The sequence below is a fragment of the Myodes glareolus genome, chromosome 5, assembly GCF_982192425.1.
Source record: "Myodes glareolus chromosome 5, mMyoGla1.1, whole genome shotgun sequence".
Lineage (NCBI taxonomy): Eukaryota > Metazoa > Chordata > Mammalia > Rodentia > Cricetidae > Myodes > Myodes glareolus.
Window position 1 is genome coordinate 63,010,917 of NC_142030.1, and position 25,385 is coordinate 63,036,301.

Here is a 25,385-nt window from a genome sequence, read left to right on the forward strand (position 1 = left end):
CTTTCTTGGGGTTCTTTACTCTGTGCCTTCACCAGCATTCTGCCCCTCCATCCATCTCAGGGTTCTGCTGACCAGCTTTCTCTGAAATACATTCTGTATCAGAAACTCTGACCTCTGCAGGGTTTGTGATGAGCAAGCTACAGTGTCAGGTGGAGGTAGAGGAAGCTCACTCGACTCCATGGTAGAATGACTCACCTTTTGTAGCCTCCAAATTGAATTTTCTGTTACCCATTTTGGAAAATACTGAAATGGGGGAAACTTTCAGATCTGTACTTTTCATAAGTAACAAACTTGGGAACAACCCAGGGAAAGTTCTAACTGTTGTGCTATCTGGAATCTGGTGTGTTTCTGTCAAATGGGGGTTCAGAAGAGGCTTCCTTTGCCCTGCCAAGGAGGGAGGTGCACCCAAGGCCGCTCATCCCTTCAGGGGCTTCCTGTTTGTCTGCTCTGATGCCACGTACCTGTGAACACGCCTTGTAAGGACAGGCGGCGACAGAATGTTTTGCCGCTAAAACGTCCTAGCAATAGGTTGCCACTTTCCTGAATTCTACTTTTTGGGGTTCAACAAATAAACTGATCAATAAACTGAAACTGATCAGAAAATTGTGTTGTCACGTTTTGAAGTGCTAGCCTAGAAGACTTAGCAGAAGCAGGTTTCCTTCTTGCTAGAATTGATGTGGGTATTTTTCTCCAAGGACAGATAACGAAGATTTCATGTGAAACAGGAGCCACTGAAGGATAGGGTTCTCTGGCGTGTGTTGGGCCACCTTGTTACTTCCTGTTTTCCTAGGGTCTCGGGAGTAGGTATGTAGATTATATCCTTAAGCTAAGGTCTCAGCGGTATAGGGAGACTTAAGAGCTTTAGCTTTGGGAGGTGGGGGCTGGAGAGATGACTCAGCGATTAAGAGGATGACTGCTCTTCCAGAGGCCCTTAATTCCCAGCAACCACATGGTGGCTGACAACCATCTCTTAGCTGGATCTGATGCCCTCTTCTGGCATAAAAGCATGCATGCCCATAGGGTCTCACATAAAATAAACCTTTTTTAAAAAAAGCTTTGAGATGGTGATGTGTGTGTGTGTGTGAATACACAATGCTACTAGACAGGGTAGAAAGGTGTTTGTGGGTCTTTGTCTGGGTTGTAACAAAGATGCTATGGACTAGGTTGCTTGGGCAGTGGATATTTAAGGCAGTGGTGAATCCTGGGTCTGGTGAGGAGCCACTTGCTGTGCTGTAGACAGAGTTCATTTCCTGACTTCCTTGCCTTTGTCTCCTGTCATTCCCCTACCTACCTATCAGGTACCTCGCGACTGGCTCTCTTCTCCCTTAAACGCTGGCTTATTTTAGTGCTTGCTTTCCATGGGAAGTCTGGCTTCAATTTCCTGTTGAGGTTTTTGCTTTCTATTTGTGATACTGTCTTGCTTTGCAGCCCAGGCTGGCCTTGAAATCAGTCCTGCTGCCCCAGCTTCCCAGATGCCAGGATTTGCAAGATGACGCCACCATGCCCTGTAGTGTCAACTTTAATGACAAAGTTCAAAATCTAAATTACCGTTGTTGGTTGCTCAGATGAGTCTAGTTTTTATTGATCAATGGACTGTTTACCGCTGAATTAGTAAATTCAAAGCCAGATTCATTGCCTTTTCCCTCATCTCCATAAACGTGTTGCCCTCCTCACGCAGGCTTCTAAACCTTGGCATTTTGACTGTTCCACCCACATTAATGATGTCAGTATAAAAATTCTGTAAAAACTGAATTCTGGTACTTTTCACTAGATGGTTTTGAGACTGAGGCTTGGTACAAGTATCCTTTACCAAATAGAAAATACTCAATATTAGATGGACATTTCCAAGGCATGAGTGATCCTGAACACGATTTTTTAAATGTTGGGGGGTTGGGGTAAATTTTGGCCTGAGTTTTTTTTAGAATGAATTTCATTATCCATGTAAATATTTGTTTCTTGAAACTGAATAATGACTGCAGAAATTTCATTTTTGTTGGTTTTGACGTGAAACGGAAACTTAACAATGTAGCCCAGACTCCCAGGATTGAAGGTGTCTGTGCTACCACCTCCGGCCCAAGAAAGGAGGAAAGAAGAGGCAGCTCGTAGGGCTCTTCCAGAACTAAGAAATGCTCTAGTTAGAGCAGAAGGCCTTCTAGGTGCGCACAGTGACAAACTGCACTCTATCTCCCCCACCCTCATAAAGAGGCCAGCGGAGAGAATGACCTGTGTCTAAACAGCCAAATCTAGCTGTCAGTTCCTACATGCAAGCTGAGGAAATAGAATTTTGACTCTGGCTTGAGGGTATGTTAACTGGTTTTTTCTTTTAAAAAAACAAAATCCTTACCTGGGAACTGGGAAGATGTTTATTTGGTGAAATGCTTGCTGTGCCAGGTGTTGTAGGACATGCTTATAATCCTGGTGCTGAGGAGGCAGAGACGGGTATTCCTTTGGACTCCCTGTCCAACCAACCTCAGCTAATCTGCAAGCCCCAGCTCTTGTGGCTAACTGGTTCAGAAATGGGTGTGTGATTACTTCTTGTCCATGAGAAATAGAAGGTTCCTATGAGTTTCTAGAATTTCTCTCTCTCTCTCTCTCTCTCTCTCTCTCTCTCTCTCTCTCTCTCTCTCTGTCTGTCTCTGTCTCATGCACGCGCGTGCGCGCACACACACACACACACACACACACACACGGAGAGACAGTGTTGTGTAGGTGAGACTGACCTTGAACTATTGCACTCTTGGTCTTTCCTCCCAAGTGCTAGGATTCTCGGTGTGATCCACCCACCATGTCAGGCTTCTAAAATAATCCTTTAGCTAAAGAATAACTCAAAAGGGTTTGGGTTTTGATTTTTGTCTTCTACTGGTTGTGATCAAGAAAACATGCAACCACAGAATTAGGACAGAACAGGTGAATAACAATAGAAAGAAAAAAAAACTAGTCCGATAATTTCTACCTTCTGAAAAACCTGTCCTTGGGTTATGTAACGATAATAAATTTCCTTGATGTTTACAGCTTTTGAGATGTTTTCTAATCACCTGAAGCACAAAGCATTCTGTAAATGAAGTACCATCTTCCGGTCGTTTCAAAAACAGGCTAATTGACCTCCTAAGCAAGACTGTAAAACTTATACCTTGTCCGGTGCATCTGGACCACCTACACTTGACTGCAAGATTAAATATGCACCAAATGTACTGAGTGGTACGTTCAAATGAAGAGCCCAGAGATTGAGAACCCAGAACCATTTACAGGACAGGCCAAGCAACACTGTTGTTGCTCATTGATGTTTCCCTCTTAGGCGTGACAGGCATCCTGACAGATGAGAGTAGCAAGGGGAGGTACCAGCTCATCTCGGGGTAACAAGCATGTGGCCATGTGACAGTTCTGGTCCAGGAGGAGGTCCCTTAACTGCAGGAAGACAACGCCATTTGTTGTAGTTTTGATCGTGTAGTGATAAAACACCCTTGCCAAAAGTGACAGGGAGAAAGGTTTATTTCACTTATTGACTAGGATATAGTCCATCATTCTGGGGAAGTCAAGGCAAGAAGTCATGCCACATCCCCAGTCAAGGGCAAAAAGAATAAATGCATCTTTGCTTGATGGATGTTTATATATTTTTTTCACTCTTAAAACAGTTCAGGGCCCAGCCTATGAAATGGTACCCCCCACACACACACAACAGGCTGGATTTTCCTACATTGACAGTCAGGACAATCCCCACCACAAACATGTCCACAGGCCCCCGGTCTAGGTAATTTCTTAGCAGAGGCTCTTCAGGTAAATTTTACGTTGTGACAAACTGACTACTCAAACTAAGCAGCTTTCCATCAGAATCAAAGTTCTTCAGAGGTGTTTCGCTGACATGGGGGGCCAGGGCCACGGTGAGGGAGTGGGACACTAGGAGGGACTTGGCCCATGACACTGTCAAGAGGCAGCACCATGTGCTCCACCTATTTCCAGGCATGTCACATCAGAATGTGAACCCATGTTGTCAGTGCAGTTAGGATTCTGTAGTGTGCAGTCACACCTGGCATTTCCTGACAGTGAAGGCCACTCAGGACCTGACCTGAGAAGTTTGAAAGCTCAACTTCTCCCATACATTTTTTTCTATTCTCACCTGTATTATGATTCTCCCAAAACTATTATATATTCTCAATCTTGTTGAAATGATAAGAAATAATGGATTCCAAAAAGTTATTCATTGACCGTAACATTCAACTTTATTTGACTTTTAAAAAGAAAATGGGAAGTTACATCAAGCAGGACTATGAAATGTAAGGATGTGGATTTGTCCTAAACTTTGCTCTCAGTAACCAAGACTGTGGACTATTTTCCCACTTTTCAGCACATACTAAATTAGAGAGGGAAGATACAAAGTGTCAGAGAGGCATCCGTTATGGCATTGCATGAGAGTTGTGCTTCAGACTACCACATTAATTGCACACCTCATTTGCCAACTCTGTTACCGTTTGCACTAAACTAGGGAAGGGTTTCCTTCCCTCCGTTTTAAAGAATTTTATATTACCCTGAAGAATATTGAGTATCTCAAGTATAAAGCAGCTATTCACGATCTGAAGTGTCTGTGGTCACCCACTGATTGCTTCTGAAATGAATGCAGCAGCAGACAGTTCGAGCAGCCGCTAAGTCAACATTGTTTGTGCCAGGTGTCAGGGGTGTCAGCTCCACCGTTAGCTGACTCCACACATCATAATGGCCTTGCTAATTTGTCTTCCTAAAGAGATGGCCACCTTCAAACTGCAAAAGAAAGGCAAAAACATTAGACTATGAACACTTCAGGAAAAGATTCTTACCAATTAAATGGAATCAAAAAATGCTAGAAGGTTTCTATCTTATTTTTCCTTAAAAGAGCTTACATACTAAAGTCTCTAAGTTACAATACAATTAACATGCATGTTTATAATTTTTATTTGTTTGTTTATTTTTACTTTATATGCCTCAGTGTCTTACCTGCACAGAGGCCACACTTTGACTGCTGTTCAGCCAGTCATTCCTGCGTCTCTGGCAGAGGCCTGGCCACTTAGGCCAGGGCCTGGCGGGAATTCTGTTCCCACAGGCACTGGCTCTGTTGGTGCTTTTAATTAAACATAGCTTTCAATTAAATCTCTATCACTCTACTTATCAATAAGACTTGGGAGTCAGAAGCTGGGGTGAAAACCTGCTAGCTCAGAGAGGTTGAGTAGCAACTTGCTGACCTTCCCTCTTTGCTGGTGTCTCCGAAAGGGAATATCCTTCCCTCTACCAAACAAAAAAAACTCCATGTCACTCAAAGCCCCTCCCTACTACTGCCTGTCTCTCTATGTCTTCCAGAAATATGATTACTTTCTGTCAATTAGTTGCTAACTCAGCCCCTGACCCAAGGCTGATTTTATTCAATTAACACAAATGCAAACTCGGGGTTCACAGTGCTGTCGAATATCCCGCAACATGTATGTATGTGCACCACGTGTGTGCCTAGTGCCTGTAGAACCTGGATTCCCTGGAACTGGAATTCCAGATGGCTGTGAACCTCCATGTGGGTGCTGAGAGCCAAACTTGGGTCCACTGCAGGAGCAGCAAATACTCTTAACCACAGAGCCATCTGTCCAGCCCACGTGTGTATTTCTATACTGTAAAGAGATACTGCATGAGGGCTGGAGAGATGGCTCAGAGGTTAAGAGCATTGCCTGCTCTTCCAAAGGTCCTGAGTTCAATTCCCAGCAACCACATGGTGGCTCACAACCATCTGTAATGAGGTCTCGTGCCCTCTTCTGGCCTCCAGGCATACATGCAGACAGAATATTGCATACATAATAGATAAATAAATAAATATTTATTTATTTAAAAAAAGAGATATTGCATTGATTTAATTAGCAATTGATATTACATTAATTCAACTATCAAAAGCGTGCTTAAGGAAAAAGAAGGGTAATGAAATTTAAATTCTAGTTAACTTTATGACTGATTACACAGTCACTGGGAACTTTTTCCATAAATTGTGGAAGTGAAAACTTTTTCAAAAATTCCCCATGACAAGCCAGCCTTCATGTTACAATGGGGCCTGTGGGTCGGGACTATGACTCAGTGATACTCTGCCCTGGCAGGTGCACTGGTACTAGCATGCATTTAGGCCCTGGGTTCATTCAGTTGCCCCGCCCTGCAAATAACGGAGGTAGTGATGACACCGGGAAGCAAGAGTAACAAGTGAGGAGCCTAGATGTTTGGTTCTCAGGATCTCCACCTATGAAATGAGGTACCTTTAAAGGCAAGCAAAGGATGACCCTTGACAAGCCACCTAAAAAGAGCTGAGTTGTTCTATTTTAAAGGAACTATTGCCCATGCTTGATCGGGGCAGCTTCCATTTCTTCTGACAAGCACACTTCTTATCACCTTGATAGTAAATGTAGGTAATAGGACTAAATTTTCTCTTAGAACAGCCTCATGGACATCTCCTTAAGTATGGAGAGAGAGAGAGAGGGAGGGAGAGAGAAAATCATCATATATGGGTGTATCACATGTATCAGGTGTGCGTACCATGTGTGTGTATGTGTCATATGTGTTGCCGCTTGCATGTCTGTGTGCACATGTGTATGTATCACTTTTGCTTAGAGGACAGCTTTTTTAGGGTGACCTGGTATCTAGCCATTAGAAATCAAAATGAGGGATGTTACTGAAAGCCCCCGAGGCCTGTCCTTAGCACCATCACTCCTTTACCCTGTCACCCTGTGAGATCTGCTCATGCACCCCACCCAGAGGTAGGCATTGCTTCAAAAGAGCTACTGAGGGCTGAAGAGAGACCCTATCATCCTGGGCACACAGACAGTTCTGCCACCTGGGCTCCTACTCTGTTCTGGCCCAGGGTAACGAGTCCCTTGTTTTCCCAGGTCTAGGCATGGCTTCCAGCATTGTTCAGATTTCTCCACATCAGTTCTGGCAGCTGAAGAGAGCAAGAAAAGCGAAAACAAAACTACACCTGGCTTTGAAAACGTGTTTCAAACTTTCTGGTTTTTACTGTGATATCTGGGAACCGCAGCAGTGATCAACACTGAAGGGTAGCCCTGAAAGTGTAATAATGGCCTTTATGAATTGATTGCAACTAGCAGCTGTCTAGTTGTATTTGAGGCCCACTAGATAGGGGGGAACTCATGTCTGATGGTGTAAACCTAGCCATCTCCATGTGGCTAGTGAGGTCAGCCACCTCAGAGGAAAGCCTACTACTGCCCATTTCCTAAGCCAGTTTAATGGCCAACCGCACTTTAAATACTCATCCTTACAGCCACAGCTAAGCATAGCTCTCCCCTTCATCAACGAAGCTTCTTCTGTAGCAGGCAGAGACCGTCACAGAGAGCCACAGCTAGTCAAAATGCAGAGAACAACTGACTGTGGGGTGCCCGGCCCCAGGGGACACATCTGCAAGGCAGCCCTTCTAGCCAAGGCTCAGGGAGCATCACAGGAGGTGGGGGACAGAGATGGTCAGAACCAGAGGAACGGGAAATGTGCTGCAAGATTGTGTCCTACATTCATGAAATCCCAGCAATCTGGCTGCCTAACAAGACCTGAGCAATGACTGCAGTTAACATGGCCCTGTGGGTTGGAGAAAACAGCCCTCGATGAAGGATGAAGGTCTACAGGTGATGAGAGACTGGTGAGGGAGGAGAATTAACCCCGCCTGGAGGGGAATACCCTAATGGTTATTTGATTGCCAAGTGGTCAGCCCCCTCAAAAAATACACATAGAAGCAACACTAAGTGGACTCTTCAGGTTGCACGTGTATGTCTATTTACACATACATATATGTGAACAAAATATGATTACAAAATAAGAGGCCATGAATTTTAAAGGAAAGGGGACCATGAAAGGTGTTAGAAGGAAAAGAGGGGGCAGAAATAAAGCAAAGATATTTTAACTAAATAAAATAATACTTTTTAAAGTTTCTGGTTTTATTTTTTTAAGGTCCAAATAAATTTGCCATCCTATTCAATAATGGTTAATATAAAGTTCTTAGCTCAAGTAAACTAACAGTTAATTTGGTTGATACTCTAGGAAGCCGCCTGTGATCGAACTGTGACTTCCCCCAGCTCAGTTGTCCAACCACCCAGCTAGCACATTCTGAAAGGGAGAAGCATGGACGCTCAGACAGCAATACTTAAGTCTGAACTTGATGAATGTCCCTCCTCATCACACAGATCCTTAGGTTCTGAATTATTACCAAGGAAGGAGAATGAGGAGAGGAAGCCTGGGTGCGTGTGTCCATTACACATTTCAGTGTTTGGATGTGCACACGTGTGCACAGGTGCACTCCACTACATGTGTGCCTGGAGGGGTAAGGAAAGATGATGCCCTCACATGTCTCCCCTATTATGTCTTTGCTTTTTGCACTTTTTATTTTTTTCTTTTCTTTTCTTTCTTTCCTTGTAATTTTTTGGTTTTGTTTGTTTTGTATTTTTGGTTTTCAAGCCAGGGTTTCTCTGTGTATGTAGCCTTGGTTGTCCTGGAACTCACGCTGTAGACCAGGCTAGTCTTGAACTCAGAGATCCACCTTTTTAGAGCAGCTGGCCAGTGAGCCCCACAATTCACTACCCTCTCTACCCTCAAGTCACAGCTCAGTTGTGCTGCCACGCTTTTACATGAAGACTGGGATCCAACTTCGGTCCTCGGGCTTATAGGGAAGCGCACAGGCCACTGAGTCGTTTTACCAGCCTTCAAAGTTACACAATTCAAAACAAAGGTCCCTGACTTTAGTTTTCAGGTAATACTGTTAGCTTTGTCTCAATTAGTCCAGTTTAGTGAGCTGTAACAAGCCATCTTTTCCTGCTGCTGCATTTTGCTCTTTCATCTCACTGAATATTTATGTATTTGCTTAGAGACGGGGTCTCATACAGCTTAACCTGCCCTCAGTCTTGCTAGGTAGCTAAGAATGACTTAAGCTCCAGGTCCCAAGTGCTGGGATTATAGGAGAAGGGACTCTGGCCAGTTGGAGTGTGTTGGACACAGCTCTGGCAGGCCTTACCCTTCTCTCCATTCCCTTTGCCTTGCTGAAAACTGTTAGGTTATATTCCTAACACCAGCCACCAAGGCATGCTCCCTTATTTGGCCACTTCCTCTTCCTGAGGCTGACTACCAAGGTCCAGTTATCAAAGTATTGAAGTCCAGCAATCAAAAACCCCCTTTGGCTTACCCAATTAACATGCCCAATTAAAATTAAACACCTCATGCTAACACGGGATTTCCTTTGTACCTTTATAAACCACCATTTGCCTATGGGCCACACCTGTCTCCTCTCTATCCAGGGACAGTCCTTTGTTCCTCAAGGACAAACATCCTGCCCCCTCTCCCTTGTTCCCGTTCCTTATCCCTGCCCTCTGTGCCTCTGGGGCAAATAAATCTTTGTGAAGAGAACTTGGTTTTAGGGATCCTGAGATGATACTTGTCCCTTCCATAGGTGCATGACACCAAGCCTGACTTGTGCCATTTATTTTAGCTATGTAAATTGATATTCACAATGAGAAAAATCTGTTCCACCAGGCTGTGGTGGCGCACACCTTTAATCCCAGCACATGGGAGGCAGAGGCAGGCAGATCTCTGTGAGTTCAAGACCAACCTGGTCTACAGAGTGAGTTCCAGAACAGGGTCCAAAAAAAGCTACACACAGAAACCCTGTCTTGAAAAAAATCCCTCCCCCCAAAAAAAGAAAAAAAACTATTTCAAGTGCCCAATTTATTACCTCATCTTTTCTCTTCCAGTTATAGTCTTTCTTGGTCGTTCGAAGACCACCACTGACTGAGGTGAACAGAATTTAAAAAAAAAAAAAACAGTTAGGAGTATTGCTCTCTTCACAAATCTTACCCTCCCCCGCCCATCTCGTTTCTTCCTTTGCTCCTCAAGGTCTAACATCCAGGCTGGTAAGCAGGTTCCATCAAACAAAGCAGCCTGTATACAGCCTAGAACGTACAGTGTGGGCTCTCTGCAGAGGAAGGCCTGCTCCCCTACACAAATCAGTTGATGTCTCACTGACTCTTGCTACATGTGGGAGTGAGGGCTGCATACTGGTAGACCTTTTTTTCTTTCTTTCTTTTTTTCTTTTCTTTTCTTTCTTTCTTTCTTTTTTTTTTGATGAAGACCTCAAAATCTACATTTGTAAATGTGAAACTTCTACATGTTTTCCCATGGCAACTCCTTGAAATTTTTCAAAGCAAAATATGTGTCAGGGTCCCAACTCAAAGAACTGGGCTGAGACCTGGTCTTAACCATTTGTGAGTTGTGTCTCAAACCCACCAGAGAATACTAATGACTGCGCTCCCTTTGTCCAGGACCCTCCAGAGAGCCTGAGGCAGGAGAGAACTACTCTCAAAATAGCAACTCATTAAGAATTGCATGGTCTCAGGCTCTGTAACGCTCAGTTACGTTTCAAGGCTGATTCTGTATTCAAGCTGGGACAGGTGGGATGGTGTTGACACAGAGCCCAGCAAGGCAAGGACAATGAGCACAGGATGAAGTCCTTGAGTACGTTTCCCCAGAACAAAGCCTTCCTACCTCCTCTTCTCTGTGAAATCAGTGCTCAGCAACTTGATGGAGAATTGCCATCTATTGACTTCCATTACTTAATGACCTCCAAAGTGTAACCAGAGCAATCCAATCCACTTGTACAGTTTGTAATACTCAAAGAAGGTGGGTCAGATTTCATATGCCCTTCAGTTGCTGGGAACACACCAGCTCTCCGCCTTTGACCCCACTGTGAGAGTAGCTCTTCTCCCCATTTTAATAGCACCCCAATAGCACTTTGTTGTCCCACCCTATCAGGGCCGGTTGTTTGTTATCAAGGTGTATGCAGGGAAGGACAGAGAAGAAGCAAGAGCCACGTGGATTTTAGTGGCTGATAGGTACCCTCCCAAAAGCAAAGTGGCAGCCAGCATGGGCCCTAGAGAATTAAAAGACTTTGACATTTGTCCAAATGCTTCAGGGTAGTTTTCTCACCACTAAAAGGTTATCATCCCTTACCCATGGCAGTGGGAGCTGTATCATTGACAGGCTCAGATGTCAGGATTATCAGAAGCTTGCTTACATCTGAAATTCCCTGGATCTAAAGGCAAAAGAAACAAAAATTAGTCAAAAGAACATCGATTCCCAAGGGCTGCTTCCCAACTGTCTTTGTAAAGAATGCAAGAAACAAGTTGAAACTTAGCACTATGTCTCCTAAGCCGTGTGTGTGTGTGTGTGTGTGTGTGTGTGTGTGTGTGTGTGTGTGCGCGCGTGCGCTCGCGAGCGTGCATGTCTGTCTGCCTGTCTGTCTGTCTGTTTCCTTGTCTTCTGAGACAGGGGCTTGTAAGAGTTAGCCAATAAGAAGTTAGAGCTAATGGGTCAAGCAATGATTTAACTAATACAGTTTCTGTGTGATTATTTCAGGTGTAAGATAGCCAGGCGGTCAGGAACAAACAGGCAGGCCTTCTCCATCAGACTGGGAGGTCCTTCTTTCTCCCAGCATTCAGTCTGTCTTCCCTGACAACCTAAGTTCTGCCCTATCAACAGGCCAAGGCAGTTTCTTTATTCATTTGTAGGTACACAGGTCTTTTTCCCTTTTGATCTTGGCGATATGCAGGGCTGTTTAACCTCTGGTTCCCTGGTTCCTCTGCTCCACGGCCCAGGGTATAGCTTTGAGAGAACTCTCCCTCTTCTATTATGGTAATTCCACCTGTGGTAATTCCACCTGCAAGCAAGGTTCTCGCTGCAGGCAAGGTTCCCAGGTCAGCTGCTCTCTGACCCTGAGCACAGCCACCTGGCTTCCTCTTTCTCTGATTAGCTGCTCTCCGACCTTGGGTGCGGTCGCCTGATTTTTCTCTTTCCCTGTTCCTGATGGGGGGCTGGTGTCTTTCTGCCCCACAGTATATATACCCGACTTATGCTTAATAAAGTTGGCATTTGCCACTTGCTCTTTGGTGAATGAGCCCGGTCTCTTGCGTGTGTGTGTGTCTGTTTTAATCCTTTAGGATATTAATCCGTTCTCGTGGGCTCGGTTCGGGAAAGCGCGCGCCTGTTTCGAGGTTCAGGTGTTCACAGAAAAGTGCGGAGGCAACATTCATTAGCAGATAAAAGCAACATACAGAAAGAAGGACCTAGTTGGGCAGTGGTGGCGCACGCCTTTAATCCCAGCACTTGGGAGGCAGAGGCAGGCAGATCTTTGTGAGTTCAAAGCCAGCCTGGTCTACAAGAGCTAGTTCCAGGACAGAAACCAAAAGCTATGGAGAAACCCTGTCTCAAAAATCAGAAAGAAAGAAGGACCTCTCACACTAGGGGCTCATTATGTAGCCTAGGCTGGCCTACAACTCACTAACATCTCTCTCAGCCAAACTGCTGGGACTCCAACACACACCATACAAACCCAGGCAAGCCCTATCCTTTTACTTCGAAATCCCCTTCCATGTTGTTTCAAAGAAATATTAGGCCAGGAAAAAAATTGTCTTTTGCCTATTTGTAGAAGCCAAAGCAAAAGTGTCTACTTTACTTATAACCAGACTAGAATACCTCATTTAGAGAGAAGGGAATGACCATCTACTTTACTTATAACCAAACTAGAATACCTCATTTAGAAAGAAGAGAATGACCAGCAAGCCATGGATTCCTGTTACACCTACACCAAAGATCAACGATTTAAGACCAGCCTTCTCATTGGCTTCCCAGAATGCTAAGAGAGGACCAGTGATCGAACTAAGGTCTCTAAATTCCGAATTATCTCATCTAGTCCTCACACTAGGCTAACTGTTAGAATTTATGGCACAGGACCCGGTGGGAGGGGCCGTGGAGAGTGGGAAACAGACAGATATGCCATGCAGAGAGAGAGAGAGCTTGGGTATAGAGTTTATTTAGTGGGTATTGTGCAGGTATAAGGATAAGGAGTTATGGAGGGGAGAAAGGAGGAAGAGCTAGAGGGACAGAGAAAGAGAGGAAAGAGGCAAGGAGGAGGAGAAGATGGCGGAGACTACCTCTAGAAGAAGGGACGGACGAAGAGAGAAAGAGGAAGAGAGAAGGCAAGAGATAAGATTGGAAGTGGGCAGAGCTTGTCTCTTAAAGAAACAGGGTACCCAGGTGACTGGGCAGGCCAGCATATTCATCATTATACCACAAACAACATGGCTGCTGCCTGCATCCTCATTACATTAAGTAGCAAGCCAAAGGTCAAAACAATTGGGCAGCTTGCTTGGCTCCTGCATCCAGTAGGTACCGGTCTACTGTTAAATCCTGGCTCCAAACTTTGCTGTTTTAATGACTAGCTATTTTAAGCACACAATTAACTGTTGTCATCTGAGTTTTAAAGCTCCTTATGGAGCACCATGTAAAGCAAATGGCTCTTTAGAAATTATATTCCTTACCTGCTCCCAGGACTTAGGAATAATGCTGGGTGCAACATGCGATTCTTCCGTCTTGCTATTAATTACATTGCCGTACACAAGAATAACAATTTTCATGATCACATGATTAAGAATCATTTCATTATAGCTTGACAGAGTCTCCACATATGCGTGATTGGACACCACACACTTCTGAAACTTTAAATCCTATAAGAAAATCATAATTCTCTATAAATCAAACAGAGGAATACATGCTATCAAGAAGGAAACAGGTGCCCTGGTCTGAGTTCCCTGAGGATGTCAGAATGCACGTAGATTCTGGAATTGACAGAATATATCTAACGTTTAGCATGGCTTTTGCAAATGTCCCTGAATTTGGTTTCCCTGTCTGATGAACGAGCCATCAACTTCACTGTGTGGTCAGCCATGTGCTACTGGACTTCAAGGCTTAACCAGGCTTAAGGTTTCTTCTAGCAGCAAGCAAATGTCTCACTTGACAGGTGAATGTGCAATACTAACAAAACCCCAAATCAAGGCAAACAAGGCATTCCATCTGGGCCATACAGGAAGGATCAGAAATGTAGACTTTGGAATGGAACAGCAGCTGTTGTGGATAGACTTGAGTTCGTACCCCAAAGGTTTAGAGGAAGCCCCAGTGTCTCAGAACATGACTTTATTTGGGAGTAGAGTCTCTGCAGCCAGGTAAGATTGAAAGACTCCCATGGGCGTCTTCCTTCAGGAGAGACCCCATGCCCAAAGATCAGTCGAAAACACGCAGCCGGATGCAAACAGCAAGAGGTTTATTGGTTACACAGATACCTGGGGCTGCAAAGTCTCTCGGAGGACTTGCGCGCCCCCAGGTTGGGGGTGAGGGATTTTTATAGGAGAGCAAAAAGCGAGGTTTACAGAAGCAAGATGCAGGGTGGTAAATTCTTAACCTAGATAACAATGGGGGGGATACTCAGCGATTCATTGTTCCTCTCATCCTGCCTTCCCCTTTCCTGGCTGGCGACCAGATGTCTGATTGCTCAGCTCCTGACTCGTGGGAGCCCCGCTTCATACGTGGCTCAGGACTCGCAATTCTCTCTTTCTTTGTTTCTATGGCCAGTTCATAAATTCCCTGTCTTGCAGCCTGATAAGGCTGTCCTTACTCTAACCTCAGGTATCTTTGCTCAGCGGAGGCCTTTAATGGAGCTTGTTATTTGCTCAGCATTCCAGGAGGTCCTGAGCTAGTTATCTGTGAACCTCTGCAAAACGGTATAACTGTAGTTAAATCGAGTTGGGGTCCTTCAAGATGAGGTTATGTAGGAGTGGGGGAACTTTGCAGACCAACTTGAACATAGGCAGAATGCTACGTGAAGATAAAGGCACCCAAGTCCAAGCCAAGGAAGGAAGCCTGAACGAGATGTTTCCTTTCGGCAGAAGCTTGCCTTGCTTTCGGGGAAACCTTTGGTTGTCAGTCACCGACAGGCAAGCAAAGGGCTTATTTTCTGGGGGCATCATCTCAACCAGGTCACCAAAAATGTAAGAAAATTAGCAAATAGGTTATGGAAAATTTTGCAACAAGTGGAGGGGAAGAACCTAAAAGTGTGGTATCAGGGTTTGAAAATGCGAGAATATTTCAACAGAGTGAGAAGTAAAGAGCATTCATGAATGTCTGGGGTGCTAAAAAGTCTTATTTGGTTAACTCTTTCCTGGGGCTATCAGAAGGAAAAGAGTCCTAAAATCTTCTCACAATCGCTCTCTCTTTTTGTTCCTGTTGTTGCTAGTGTTTTAAAAGAAACTCCAGCTTCCTTCACATTTCAGGTTTTCACACACAATTTTTATTTGTTTTGTTTTTGGCTTTGTTTTAAAGCAGATTCGGTGTATAGTTGAGTTTGACCTCTTGTTCTTGATCCTCATGCTTCTACCTTCCTACCCTCAGTTGAAAGTGATGTTTTTAAAAGGATTGCTTATATAACCACAATGTCATTAACGAGTTAATAATAACTAATTATGAGATCCTTAGCATCACCTAATAGTCAGGACACAATTAAGTTTCTCAAGTTGTGTAAGATGCGATATAATACCCTAAGTACTAAATTTGTTTTTTCTATATTTACATTATTTGATTCGGACAGTCTCTCCTCCCCTTCTTAAAGCCACTGAGTTATTGGGGAAAAAAATGAAATGCATTTTTGCTAGGCAGAATAAATGAGGTTCTGAACTTATCTGATGGGGTGGAGGGGTCTAATAGACATTCCTTGAGGAGTAAGACTGGAGAGGTAATGGTTAGTGCTGTCAATTTGAAAGAATCTTGAGTCACCTGGGAAGTGGCCCTCTGGGTGTGTCCATGAGGGATTATCTTGATCTGTTAATTAATGTAGAAAGCTCCATCTTCACTGTGGGCAGGACCATTCTCTGGGCAGGGAACCCTGAACTGGCACAGAGTAGCGAAGGGAGGCTGAACACTAATCTACATTCATCCTTCCCCACTTCCTGACGGCAGGTGTGCTGTGACAGTGGCATCATCCTGCGACCTTGACTTCACTGCCAGTACGGGCTGTGCCCTTGAACTGTGCCCTCAAATAATCCTGGCTGTTGCTTTTGTCAGAATATTTATCACAGCAATAGCATGGCTAAGTGGGTTGTGAATAAACATTATTGTCCCTGACATTTTCTATTGGAACATTCTTATTTACATCATGAATTTGCATGGCTTGTGAATCAACATGTAAGTATAAAGGACAGCTGCCCTGTTGTTGAGAAAGTTCAACATCCTGGTCTTAATAGCTCATTCTAGACGAGCAATTGTCTTACTCCTCTGGAGAGGCAACATAAAAGGAAAAGGCTCTTACTCGCCTTACTCTTCCACCAAGGTTTTCCTGAAAGTAATTATCATTTGGAAACAAAACCTGACTGGCTTGAAGGACGCACTGTTTCTAACCCATGGTTACAGTATGCGAAAATCCTTGAGCTTCGGGTCTGTCACCTCCTCAGCTTCTGACTCACAGTAAGGGTGAGAATAAAGACTAAGTCACTTACAAACCCAAGACTACAGATGACGCTGGCCAGGGGCAGACTGGAACCACTACACTTTGGAGGAAAAGCTCACCGACAAGTTCTGTAAACCTAAGAGATGTGTGTCCAGGGTTGTTCATTAAGTTCTTCCAATTGGATTGATGATAAGTTCAGCTTTGGGGGTATCTACCTATTCAAAAGCTTCTAATTCTGTCCTTTAGAAGGATCTTTCAGATAGCCTGGAAAAATTAACTGTGACAACGGCTCACAGGGATTTAGGATGAGACAGCTGTTAAAACCAACTTTAAAAAATCAAGCACCACCTTTCTTTCTATCTTTGTCTGAAAAATATGGAATGTACTTTATTTAAAAAAAAATAGTGCCTACAAATGTATTTACATTTTCTTCATATAACTTACCTCACCAGCAATAACTTGTTCAAAATACTGATTTGCAATACCAATAGCAAGCTTGAGCCAAATTTTATATTCCAGAGATGGCCAGAAGACATCAAAACCTTCATATAAATCCTCCAAGGAGATGAAGAAAGCCTGAAATAACAAGGTACCAGAACACAGACAGCTAAATTATAATCAGTCATTAAACAGAATGGTTACCATCTCCTCAGACAACCAGCTACCAACTCTAGGATACTCTAGCATCAATATGGTAGTCTAATGTTTTTTAAAAAAAATTAGCGTTTTGAAAAGATTATATAATGTGATAAAAATCTGGGGCCAGTGAAAGGTATACACTTTAAAAGTAGCCCCCGAGGGGCTGTAAAGATGGCTCAGCAGTTAAGAGCACTGGCTTTTCTACAGAGGACCCAAGTCTGGGTCCCAGAACCCAGGTCAGGTGACTCACAACCATCTGCAACTCAAGCTCCTGGGGATCCTCTGCCTCTGGTCTCTGCTATAACCTGTACTCACTCACATACACACACCTGCACACACACATATACACACCTACACATGATTAAAAATAAAAAGCAAATCTTTTTAAAAAAAATTTATACCCAGATATTCATCATTCAGTAGTTGCATTGAAATTCTGGCTCATGAGCCTGAGATTCGGGAAATGGGTTTCTCACCGCAGTTCATCCACAGTGCTCCTGACTTACAGGGTCCCTCTCCAGAAGCAAACTCCTTCCTCTCTGCCGGAACTCCGGCGTAATGAATTGTCATGAGCTCATTCAGATCTGCCTAAATACATCCCTTCTCTCCTCTCCCACAAGCAACACGGTACAATTTGACAGTGCACCATTCCTTCCTGCTACTCCACATCCCCCTAAGACTCTGTTCCTCCTACCAGCCTAGGAAACTGAGAACAATTTGTAATAGTAGCTGCAGATCTTTGTGGGGGGGGGATTGTCCACACCAAATGGTATCTCAGTCACTTTTTTGTTGAACAAGTAACTAACATGTTACTTGACAAGTGTAAACAAAAAGAAGGGAGTTTGAAAACAAATGAGTATTCTTTCAGAAGGCTGCTTTCAGAATGGTGCAATTCACACAGCGTAACACTGCAGACCATAACATCATCTAATCTCCTTGACATCGAAGGACAGGATTCCTCTCGACTTAAATAAGAAGGAAATCAAGACTCGAGGAGACTAAATAATTTATCCACAGGCAGGATGCAGCAGAGCTCAGCAGAGATCCATTTGTGAGAGATTAAGTCTCTCTTTTCTGAGCTAGTACATACTGCTACCATCGGCTGATCATGTGATCAAATAAAATATAACACCCCAACTAGAGAAAAGATACTGGCATTCCTTATTAAGAATTAACTAATAACCTACAACTGAACTATTTTGTACCTGCAAAGTAGTTTCACAGACGGCAGTATATGCAATTTCACGCTTAAGCAAGCAGCTTAGTTCACCAAGTACGTCTCCGCTGGTATAGTACTCGGTAAACATGGTCTTGGACGATCTGTCAGACCACGGGTTTGAGTCTAACCCGAAGGTGGGAGATGAGCTATGCAACTGTAGGGGAGAGATTATGAAAAGCGAAATAAAAATGTTAATTCCTTGAGTATTCCAATAGCTTCTACTCTTTCTTATGATTGTTCTAGAGCAAGTCAAAGATTTTCTTAATGAGATGTGTCAAGAATTAAGGAAAGAGTTGACTTTCACAAAAGTCATGGTTTAGTCCGTATTTTAACACTTCAAGGCAAAGGTTTTTCTCACATAAAAAGTCAAGTTGTTGGCCAAGGAATGTAGCTCAGGGGTACCAGCATTGGCCTAACATGTTTGAGACCTCAAGTTCAATCCTTAACACTGAAAAACAAAACAAACAAACAAAAACAAGATTCTTATAAGAATTAAATAACAAATCACATTGCCTTTCTCGACTACTTTTATAAAAATTAAAAGTAACCTCTTCCTTCTCCACCACTTTTAACTCCTGGTTGGAGAGCCCTAACCTAAGCTAACTGAAATCTAAAATGCTTCAAAATCTGAAAACTTTTGAGGACTGAAATATCACTGTTGATGGAAAATTCTATGCTTGATTTTGTGGGATGGATCACAATAAAAATACTGTGTACAATTGCCTTTAGGATATGTAGAAGGCTTACAAAGAAACAAAAATGAATTTCATGTTTAGACTTGAACATTACTCCAAAGAGAGTTCATTTCCAGGCTGAGAGTAAGAATGAGCCACCCACAGAATTCCTGGTGTCAGAAGAAAGATTCATCTGTCAGAAGAAAAACTGCCACCATGTGCATATTTCCTGGCTTTTGTTTACATTCTGTTCATTTTCATGAGAAATGCATAAAGAGATTGAGAATTTTCCTCTCCCCAGTTATGTACAAAGCTACAATAAATTATTTTTCCCATTCTTTATGCTATGTTGTTTTCTTCATAGGCAGTGAGAGACACTAATACTTTGAAAGGAGAGAGAGGGAGAGACAGACAGACAGACAGACAGACAGACAGACAGAATGGTGGCACAGTCCTATAGTCCCTGCACTTGGGAGACAGAAGCTGGTGGATCTCTGGATTAGAATCAAGTCTGATCTCCAGAGTTCCAGGACAGCCAGATCTATACACAGAAACCCTCTCTCAACAAACAAAACAAACAAAAATTTTCAAGACCAGATAGCCACAGGTAAGATTCTGGGAGTGCCATCCAAACGACCCAACACATTGTCCCTTCATAGCCACTAGTTTTGTTGCCAAACACACACACACACACACACACACACACACACACACACACACATATACACAAAGTCTGTCAACTTCCCACAACCTAGAATCACCTGGGATGAGTCTCCAATGAGGAATGATCTAAGCCAGGCTCTTCTATGGACTTGTCTGTGAGGGCTTATCTGGATTTTTTTAAATTGACCCGCCACTGTGGGTAGCATGATTCCCTAGGCAGAACCCTGAACTATACGAGAGTGAAGAAAAATGGTTGAGCAAAGGCAAGCGATGGTGAGTTTGCTTGTTCTTTGCATCAGAGGTTCTATGAGGGCATCTTCATCCCTGGCATGAAAGTTTCCTTAGAAATCCTTATTCCTAGGACACTTCTTTTACAATACTAAATTGTATATATTTAACTTATTTTATATACTGTGTCCTCTCCTTTTATCCTTCCACTGGAAAATAAGTTCCAAATGAGCTGAGATTTCTGTCAGTTTTTTCAATCCAGTGCTTGCTCAGGATAGTAACAAAGTAATCTGTTCAATCAACGAACTAAACTGCCTAGAATCAGATCCTTGGTATTACATTATCTTCATATTACTTTTTTCACAGTAGCTTCTTTTCATTAGTGTGAAAGTTCTGAAATAGTCATTTTAAAATTCAGAAGCTAAATATACTCTTTTCCCTAAGATAAAGGCTTGTGACATAAAATCATCAGCTGGGAACTAGGAACTGATCAGTATATAAGCCACCCTGACCACTGTAGTCAAATACTAAGATACCAGTATGAAGGAAGAGACAGGATTCTTGCCTGCCATCACACTACAGAATTCATATTCTATCTGTCTGTCTATCTATCTATCTATCTATCTGGTGTGGGACAACTGTCTATATTTTGTCAATTATGTTTGAAATAAAATGCTGACTGGACAGTAGCCAGGCAGGAAGTATAGGTGGGACAACCAGACAGGAAGTAGAGGCAGGTCAATGAGAACAGGAGAATTCTGGGAAAGAGGAAGCCCATTTCTCCCCAGACACTGAAGAAGCAAGATGTGACCTGCCCCGCTGAAAAAGGTACTGAGCCATGTGGCTAACATAGACAAGAATAATGGGTCAATATAAGTTATAAGAGTTAATAAGAAGCCTGAGCTAATGGTCCAATCAGTTTATCATTAATATAGACCTCTGTGTGATTTCTTTGGGGCTAAACAGCTGTGGGACCTGGTGGGAGGACAGAAACCAGGCAGGACAGAAACTCAGACAACATCTATCTATCTATCTATCTATCTATCTATCTATCTATCTATCTATCTATCTTTATCTCCTCAAACAAAAGTCTCCTCATTGATCAACTGAAAAGTTCTGTTCTGATCTTCATCCAACTTGACCTGTGAGACTTGGAGCTGCATTCAAGCCCTTATGCCTGAATGCTCATTTAGGTAAATGAGTCCAAGTGCTCACTGGTTTCCATGCCTGAACATCCTAAACCACCAATTCCTCCAGCTTTGTTGTGAAGAGTAAGTAACAACTCTTAGTGCACTTTGTAAAATGGGAAGCACATTCGAGTATTAAGTGTGAAGATTCTGTCTCGGCCGCCATCCTTACTCTCCACGGGTGTCGTGTGGAAGAGACGTACAATTTCAAAATTTCAGCTCCAGAACTCACCCCTAAGTTACAACTGTATATTCAAAATGCATTTTTAATGAAGAAAAAGTAGTTGCTCTTACACTTGCCATTCCTGAAATAATTAAGAAGATTCCTTGGGGCATTTCACCTTCTCTACAGATGATATCGCCATAGTCAAAATAGGTGAGTCGAGTTCTTTCCTGAATGGCAAAATAAAGTAGGGGAAAGCTCAATCCTAAAATTTCACAGACCCCTTGTCAAAACCGAAATAAGGTTTTAAAATTAAAAATAGTTTTCAGAGAGCATAGAAAAGGAAAACATCTTCTGGGATTCTTAGTTATAGTATACATATATATATATACATATCACATCAATTTTGAGAACTAAAAACACAGGCAAACAAGCAAAGACTTCATGGTGAGTTCTTAACACAGCAAATAACACTTGCACCCAGTAAATGATCAGGGGATGACCGAGTAAATGAACAAATGTGAAAGTGCTTAACCCTCACTGGGGCTTGAGCCACAAATGTCAAGCCAGGCAGTGCACTCTGGGCCACAGAAGGTCTTTTAGTTAGGTGGGGCAAGTGTTGTCGATACAGTGCAGTGGTCGTGGTACTGGAGACGGGAACGCGGCACTGGAGACAGTGAGGAGAGGAGACAGGGTTTTTCCCAGCTGTGTGTGATACCCTCACCAGCAAGGTGGGGATAGCTAAGCTGAATGCTGAAAGAAGAGCAGCAGATAGCAGATACACATGAAAAGACCTAGTAGCAAATACAATGCATACAGTTGAGATAACTGCAAAATATTAAGTATATCTCAAGCAGGGACAGAGACCAGACTTAGCAATCCCTAGGCATCAGTAGTATTGTAGATATCTGGGGCTCTACATACTTTATGGACTCACAGAAATGTTTAAATTCTTTTAAAACAGTAATGACAATAAAGTTTTTTATAAATAAAATGCTTTAATATATTCATTTTTGGTGTGTGTGATGTGTGTGCTGATATGTATAATGTGTGTCCGTGTATGTGTATGTGTTTGTGTGTGTATTTGCGTGTGAAGTCAGAAGACAATCTTGGGTGTCTGTCCTGGCCTTGCACCTTGTTTGAGACAGGGTCTCTTGAGACACTGTGTACACTCGGCTTCCTGGCCACAAGCTTCCAGGAATTTTCCTGTTGCCTTCCATCTCACCATAAGCCCTGGGACTACAGAGGCGTGTGACCACGTCCAGCTTTACGTGCATTCTAGGGACTCAGATCTGGGTCCACATGCCTGCCATGGCAAACACTTTCCCATATTCCCAGTATAATATCCTTATTTTTATAATAACATCAACAGATATAAAGTAGAATTTTCTATACATTTTTGTGGAGGAACAGGCCTACAAAAGCAAAACTGCTTAATCCCTCCCCTCCCTCCAAAAGTCATAACATAACCAAGTCCAGATCCAGGTCGTGAAGACGCTCATGAGTATAGAAAAGAGTTTGGGCTTTAAACTTTAAACTTTTTAACGTTTGGGCTTTTAAAAGTGAAGGGATTCTAGAAGGAAAACTATGGTGGCAGTTATCATTTGAGAAATATATGCAATAAACAGGTTTCCAAATTACCCATACTGGCTATCTCAGAGCATGAAGCTGAGATCCAAGAAAAGCAGCTCTCACCCCACACTTTATGTGGTTCTGAGTTGTGTGATGGCGTGCAAGCACTGGCAATTCAATAATTAGAAATCCAAGTGATCTAAGGTTAATGACTTGTTTTATGTATTATTTCAGCCTTGATTTTCTACCAACCTCTTTACACTTATTTTATAGACTATTCTCGTGAGTGTGTGTGTGTGTGTGTGTGTGTGTGTGTGTCCATACAGTACATGTATGGAGGGCAGAGGACAGTCCCAGGTCTTGGTCCTCACCTTCTACCATGTTTGAGACAAGTTCTCTTTTTCATTGTTTACTGCTTCATACTCTGCCTTCTCTCTCACCGTGGGACACTGGGACTATAGACATGTGCTACTACACCCAACTTCACGTGGGTTCTGGGGATCTGAACTCAGGTCCTCACGCTGGCACAGCACATGCTTTACCTACTGAGCCATCTCCCCAGACTGATAATTGCCATTGTAATTAACTAACAGTTGGGAGTTGGAAACAGGGAGCAGTAGAGAAAGCTAGCTTTGTAATTTTTGCTCCTTGTAGCTAGGACAGACAGTGAGAATGAACCCATCTACAAGGAGAGATGCTTCTGCTGTTGCCATGCGGATTTGTCAACCCAGGCAAGTGTACTGGGCTATTGCTGATTAAAAAGACAACCACAATTTCCCAACTTGGTATGAGTTTTAGTCTGGTGAAATCTGACTTACATGGCAAAAATAGGAAAGTAAGGAGCCACCTAACCAGTGCATGGCATCTGTGGGCAGAGGGGGGAACCCACCAGCTCTGCAGCAGTGTGACTAACTGTGGAGGGGAGAAAGACCATGCCTCAGCTGCCCGTTAAGATGTTTGTGAGTCCTTAACATGTGGAGTTATCTTCTCATCCTTTTTACCATGGTTTCTAGTTAACTGCTGGGTGATCGGTCAATCATCGTGAAAATTACTACCTATAAGGAACCAAATTCTAATTTTATCTTAAAACTCTGCTTTCAAAAAAACCTGCAGGGAATGCGAGCTTTGACACACATCCTTCCAATCCCTTCCCAGTCCCAGGCTAGCCCTCTCCCATTTATTAGACGCCATTTATTTCCCAAACCACCCCCAGAAGATCCTGCCAACAAGGCTTCCCTCTGGACAGCTGCTACAAGCTACACCAACCGAACTTCCCAAGAGTCCGAACCAAAGCACAAAACTAGAATTTGAGAACCCATTTGTTGTACACAAGCATTAAAGGAAAAAAAAAGTTCACAAATTTCTGTTAGGCCTTTCCACCCTGCCCAACGTTGGCTAATGTTTGAGACTGAATATTTGTGTCTCCCTAGAATTCATATGCTGAAGTCCCAGGCCCCAGCTTGAGGCTTTTAGGAGACAGGGCCTTTGGGAAGTGCTTCGGTCACAAGGGTGAAGTCCTCAAATTTGGGATTAGCGACCTTATGAAAAAAGCGCCATAGAGCCCTCTTGCTCCTTCTGTCAGATAGGATCAGAAGACAATCATTTATGATCAGACGCAGACTCTTACCAGAGTCTGATCATGCCCTGATTTCAGATTTCTCAGCTGATTTCCCAGATTCCAGAATTGTGAGAAGTTTCTTTCCTTTTCTTTTTCTTTTTTTCTTTCTTTTTGGTTTTTCGAGACAGGGTTTCTCTATAGGTTTGGAGCCTGTCCTGGAACTAGCTCTTGTAGACCAGGCTGGCCTCAAACTCACAGGGATCCTCCTGCCTCTGCCTCCCAAGTGCTAGGATTAAAGGTGTGCGCCACCACCGCCCAGCATGAGAAGTAAGTTTCTGTTGTTTGAAAGCCACTTGGTCTGTGGTACTTTGCTATAGCAAATTAATCTACGATAGCCAAATGGCTCTTCACTTGTTAAAGCAACCACATTCTTCAGAACATTTTCTCCTTGTTTAAATTGAATTTCTGATGTCTTCAATAAAAAAGCTTAATTTAATTAAAATCATATTTCTGATAAGCATTTCTTTAGTCATTGGTTGGGGCAGGGGAAATGTTTACATCAAGCCAGAACAGAAGACATTATTACCTTGAAGAACTCAATGAGAACATCTTTATTTTCCATCCAAACAATGTTGGTCAGGTATTTGTCTGGGGTTGGAGGTGGGATTGCCATTGGAAAGTTATTCAAGGCTTTTATTTTTGTAAGAAGTACCTAAAAATGAACATGGGAAATTATGGTGATTGTTTCTGTGACAAAAAAGGGGCATGAAGTCAAAACCAAGGAAATCTAAATACTAAATACGCTTCTGCTGTACGAACTTTGACTCACAGCCCCCACTCCCCACTGCCATGTGTATTATACCCCTTTTGTTCCTATTACCTTCCTCTTATTTTTACTTATTAACTCAGATCAAACTTCTCATCTTTATAACTCAACTATTACATCCTACCCTCTCTTACACACACACACACACACACACACACACACACACAGAGAGAGAGAGAGAGAGAGAGAGAGAGAGAGAGAGAGAGAGAGGGTCCCCTATAAATACTATGTTATTGTCTCCATAGATGCTCCAGTCAGTGGAACTATGCAATACAATACCAGTAAACGGAGAAGAAGGAATCAATCCATCAATCTACTGAGTCTAGAGAACAAGTCAGAAGAAG

At 43.0% G+C, this 25,385-nt stretch overlaps 1 protein-coding gene across 4 annotated transcripts in view; it reads right to left on the bottom strand.

Moving 5' to 3' along the window:
• Nucleotides 1–4,198: 4,198 nt before the first annotated feature.
• The window catches only part of Slc9c2 (solute carrier family 9 member C2 (putative)), a 58,182-nt gene continuing 36,995 nt past the window's right edge, over nucleotides 4,199–25,385 (bottom strand). For all 4 annotated transcript variants that reach the window (XM_048421557.3, XM_048421559.3, XM_048421556.3 and 1 more), the window contains 8 exons: nucleotides 24,802–24,927; nucleotides 21,217–21,315; nucleotides 18,157–18,324; nucleotides 16,757–16,888; nucleotides 13,359–13,544; nucleotides 10,993–11,074; nucleotides 9,719–9,774; nucleotides 4,199–4,752 (listed from right to left, as the gene is read on the bottom strand). In XM_048421557.3, the coding sequence (XP_048277514.1) occupies nucleotides 4,717–4,752; nucleotides 9,719–9,774; nucleotides 10,993–11,074; nucleotides 13,359–13,544; nucleotides 16,757–16,888; nucleotides 18,157–18,324; nucleotides 21,217–21,315; nucleotides 24,802–24,927 (885 nt within the window). In that variant the 3' untranslated portion in view covers nucleotides 4,199–4,716. The remainder of the gene's footprint in view (nucleotides 4,753–9,718; nucleotides 9,775–10,992; nucleotides 11,075–13,358; nucleotides 13,545–16,756; nucleotides 16,889–18,156; nucleotides 18,325–21,216; nucleotides 21,316–24,801; nucleotides 24,928–25,385) is intronic.